This window comes from Gallinula chloropus, assembly GCF_964237585.1.
Source record: "Gallinula chloropus genome assembly, chromosome: 24".
Classification (NCBI taxonomy): Eukaryota; Metazoa; Chordata; class Aves; order Gruiformes; family Rallidae; genus Gallinula; species Gallinula chloropus.
In genome coordinates this window covers 3542578-3546856 of record NC_140109.1, presented here as the reverse complement: position 1 = coordinate 3546856, position 4279 = coordinate 3542578, and the positions used below count along the sequence as shown (strand labels likewise).

Below are 4279 nucleotides of genomic sequence, written 5' to 3'. Positions count from 1 at the left end.
ATGGCCCCCTCCACGGCAGCCCTGGCACTGTGCACGGCGCTGCTCCTCGCCCTGCGGACAGACGGTGAGTCTCCCGTGCCCACACTGCGTCGGTTTTCAACACCCCCCCACCCCCCCGAACTCGCTGTGTCCTGGCTCCCAGCAGGATGCTCCGCTCCCCTCCTCGGCACCCGGGAGCTGGGCTGGGGATCAAGGCAGGGGATGATGGCACAGTGGACAGGCAGCTGTGGTATGGGGCTGTAGCTCAGCTTTGCTGGCTCAGGCTTGGCTGGGAGCAGGACACGGCCAGGGCTCCTTCCTCACCCTCCCGGTTTGGGAGCCCCCAGGCTGGGGTAGCACATGGGCTCAAGCCTTGTGTGTACCTCCAGCAGCACGGGCCACACCGTGCGGGGCATCAGATGCCTCTGTGGCTGCCCCAGCAGCATCCTCATCCTCCTCCTCCTCGGGCAGCGGCGCAGCTCGGGGTGTGCTGCCCGGCACGGCAAGGGTGGCAGATGTTATCTAGCGCTGCTCTGCTGCCAGGTGACAGTACTGAAAATCAGACAGAGGTGTGAAAAAGGCTGTTTCATCCAGAGAGCAGCTCAAGCAAAACAGGAAAGCCAAATCCTGGCAGAGGCACTAGCTAAGGGCAGGGCTGCTCGGGGCTGCAAATGCAGCGAGTCTCTTTCTTGGGTCCAGAAAAGCCCCGTGATCCTCTCAGGATCCTCTCAGCTGAGCTGGGCTCTCCCCAGGAGAGAGGAAGGGAAAGAGGAGCATGAGCAAAGACCGAAACAGTGAAGTGGGACAGCCCTGGGCAAATCCTTGCACAAGAGTAGGGCTGAGCCTGCAGCTTTTTGGATGGGGAGGTGGGTGGTCGCTGTTGACCACATAGAGCTGGGCTCCTCGGCCAAGAGAACCAGAAGGAGCTTTGCCCAGCTCCTGCGGGCACCAGCGGGATGTGACACCGCATACTCACCTTGGATTCTGCAGGTGAGAAGCTGGAAAGCCCCAAAAACGTGGCCTTTGCGGCAGAGACAGCACATCACCTCGTGCGGTGGGAGCCAGGACCCAACGCCCCCAGCGATGTCCGCTACGAAGTGCAGCGCAAAATGTGAGCACAGCGATGGAGACATGGGGAGGGGCTGGGGGGGGGGGGGCTCAGTCCCTGCCAGGGATCTCACACCGATGGCAGTGACAGCCAAGCCCCCGGCAGCCACCCACCCCCCTCTCAGTCCCGGTGCTTCTCCCCACAGCTACGGCACGAATGTCTCCTGGACAGACATCCCGAACTGCGTGATGATCTCCGGGCACTCCTGCGACCTCACGTACTTCACCTTGAACCGCACCCTGCGCTACTACGCACGGGTCAGGGCTGTGTCCAGAAACCTGACATCCCCGTGGGCAAGGACCAGCTCTTTCTCCCCACCAGAAGGTGGGTCGGTCACCTGCCTCCACCCCACAGCCAGGGGCAGGAGGCTTTGGGGATGGCAGAGGTCAGGGTGCCAAACTGCTTGGGAAGAACCTGGGAGAGATGAGAGATGCTCTCATGACTCTCTCCATGAGTTCTTGAGGGGGGGGCAGCCGGGCTGTGGGGTGGGGTGGGACAAGCCTAGGACAGACAGCAGTGGCTGGGAGGAACAGCCACAGCTCAGCCCCCTGCTGCAAAGGCTCTCGTTGCTGCGAAGAGGAGAAAACCCTGACCCCTTCTTCCAACTGCTTTGCTTCCAGCCAGCCTTCGCCTGTCCGGCCAGAGCCTCTCCGTGGTGGGAAACACCATCCACGTGGAGGTGCAGCTGCTCCTCAGGGCAGGGAACCTGACGGTGAGATACGACGACATACAGCTGTACGCCACCTTCTACCGGGCGTACATCAGGAGGACGCAGGACAACTGGACGGTGAGCGGAGCTGCTGGGCCCTGCTGGGCCCTCACAGTGCTGCTCAAGCTGAGCAGCAGGTTTTTAAAGCACAGGCTCCTGTAAAGCGCCGCAGGGAAGCTGTCTCCCAGCCGCAGCGTGGCAGGGAGATGCCTCCACGTGTTTTACTCGAGCAGGTCCCCCAGCTCTTGATGAGGTTTTGGGCCCCTTACTGCTGAGAACCCTCTGGGATAGTGGAGTAGGAAGAAGAAAAAGGGGGGAGGGGAAGCTCTGTAGTCCTGCAGGAGCCTGGGGTACCAAGGAAAGAGGCGAGGGGAGGGGGTAGGGGGCTCTGTCATCCTGCAGGAGCCTGGGGTACCAACCTGTGCTGTGATCATTTCAGTACCCAGTGGAGGAGAGTACCCCTGAGTTCAACATCAGCAACCTCTCCTGGGACACAGAGTACTGCATCAGCGTGGAGCCCACCGTGGCCAGCAGGAACAACCACGCCATACGCACCGATGAGCAGTGTGTCACCACCGGCAAGAGGGACAGTAAGTGGTGGGGGAGCCAGGGAAGGGGGCAGGACACAGATCCTCCTCAGCCTCCTGGCCCTGGAGGCACTGGGGGTCCACACTAGGGTGGTGGCTCCACGTCCCTGCTGCGGGGGCTATGTGCACCAAGGACTCTGCCTTTCCCCCCCCCCTCACCCGAGCACATCCTCTCTTGCAGGGAGCTCAGAGCTACTCCTGAACATCAGCACCTCTTCCCTCATCACCCTGCTGCTCCTGGGCCTCCTGGGAGCTCTGCTGGCATGCACCTACATCAAGAAACCCATGAGGCCACCGTCTGTGCTGGTAAGGCAGCCAGGCACATGGCACCCTTCGCAGCCCGCCCAGGGGTACGGGCTCGGGGAGCTGTTGGGAAAAGCAGAGATGAAGCTGAGCTCACTTCCCTCTTTTCTCTCCCTTCCCAGAAATCTTTCATGAAGCAGGGCTCGCTCTGGGTGGAGCAAGAGTCCTCATCCCCAGGGAGTCTGGACACAGACCGCATCCAGCAGCTGTTCCTGTGCCAGAAGGAGCCCCAGGAGGACAGTGGCCCTGAAGGCAGCACTGGCACAGCCCAGCTGCCCATGGAGAAGGGCTGGAAGCTCCCAGGATGGTCCAAGGACCAGATGACCCTGCTGGGGCCGGCACCCATGGGGAGCAGAGACAGCAGCTGCACCAGCACCGACAGCGGCATTTGCCTGCACATCTCCTCCTCCGAACTGAGCTGCTCCTCAGGCCCCGAGCCCCAGGGCTACAAGCAGCAGCCACCCATGGGCGACGACAGCGGCGTGGGCTTGGAAAGCACCTGCCCTCACCTCCCGTGCTCCTCCAGCAGCACCAGCCCCACAGAGGCCGGGCAGCCCCAGGCAGAGGAGTTCAGCCCCTGCCCCTCCATCCAGCACGGACCCCAAGACGTGGAGTTCCGCGGGTACCTGCAGCAGTCCAAGGGCACGGTGGAGCCACTGCAGGACCCAGCCAGTGGGGTGCCCTTCTCTGGCAGCACAGGAGCCCTGCAGGAAACAGGCAACACTGACATCGTGCTGGATGTAGAGTGCTCTGAACTGGCTGTGGCCAAAGGCTACGTGAAGCAGTCGTCCCCCGAGCAGCCCCACAGCCACGCGCAGCATCTCGCTCCGTGGGGAGGCCCTCAGCAGCCCACTGCCTGGGACTCTTCTACACAACTGGAGCCCCAAGCTCCCCCACAGATGGACTACAGGGCTCGAGGTACTCCCTTGGCCTCCAAAGCCGGCTCTGAGCTCCTGAAATCTCCCTTTGACCTGAGCATCTTCGACACTGACCTCCTGGGGACGCTGCCCATCCCTTCCAGCCTCAGCAGCAATGACTGGCTCATGCTGCCAATCAACCCCCTGAGCCTGCTCAACGGGGACAGCAAGGACAGCCGCCTGTGAGCCACCCCCACGCTGGGGAGCAGGTGCCTGCCAGCACCACACGCTGACCTGACTACCTCTTCTAGCCACTGCCCGTGAGGAGCAGCCACTCTGATAAGCTACCACCGACCCCGAATGTTAATGCATCGAACTGCGCAGTGCCCTGGCTGAGCCCCACCCAAAAAGCATGGGCTTGCCTACCTCTGGGGTGGCTTGTGCCCCAGGACAGCTGCAGCCAGCCCCCCACATGCCCCACACCTTTCCTCCAGCCAGTCTCCGGTGTAAAGCCAAGAGACACAGGGACAGGCTGCACCTGAGGGGCTCGTCCCCACCTCCTCTGACCACTGAGCTCAAAGATACACACCAGGATGTTTCCAAAGGGATCCTGCCTTGTCCGCCCTCCTCAGCAGCCCCACTCAAGACGAGCAGCAGCCCTCCCCACTTCTCCCTTTCACAGGCGAGCCCTGGGCTCCTCCAGCTGCCACCCGTGCCACCAACACTGCCACCTGTG

General features: G+C 62.4%; 1 protein-coding gene across 1 annotated transcript; it reads left to right on the top strand.

Annotated features, from left to right (window-relative positions):
• Window positions 1–3789, top strand: IL10RA (interleukin 10 receptor subunit alpha; the record flags this gene model as incomplete). Its single annotated transcript, XM_084275000.1, has 7 exons — window positions 1–64; window positions 970–1090; window positions 1233–1411; window positions 1708–1874; window positions 2236–2386; window positions 2565–2689; window positions 2809–3789. The coding sequence occupies 7 exons, from the start codon at window positions 1–3 to the stop codon at window positions 3787–3789; spliced, it is 1788 nt and encodes a 595-aa protein (XP_084131126.1).
• Between the last annotated feature and the right edge of the window lie 490 nt (window positions 3790–4279).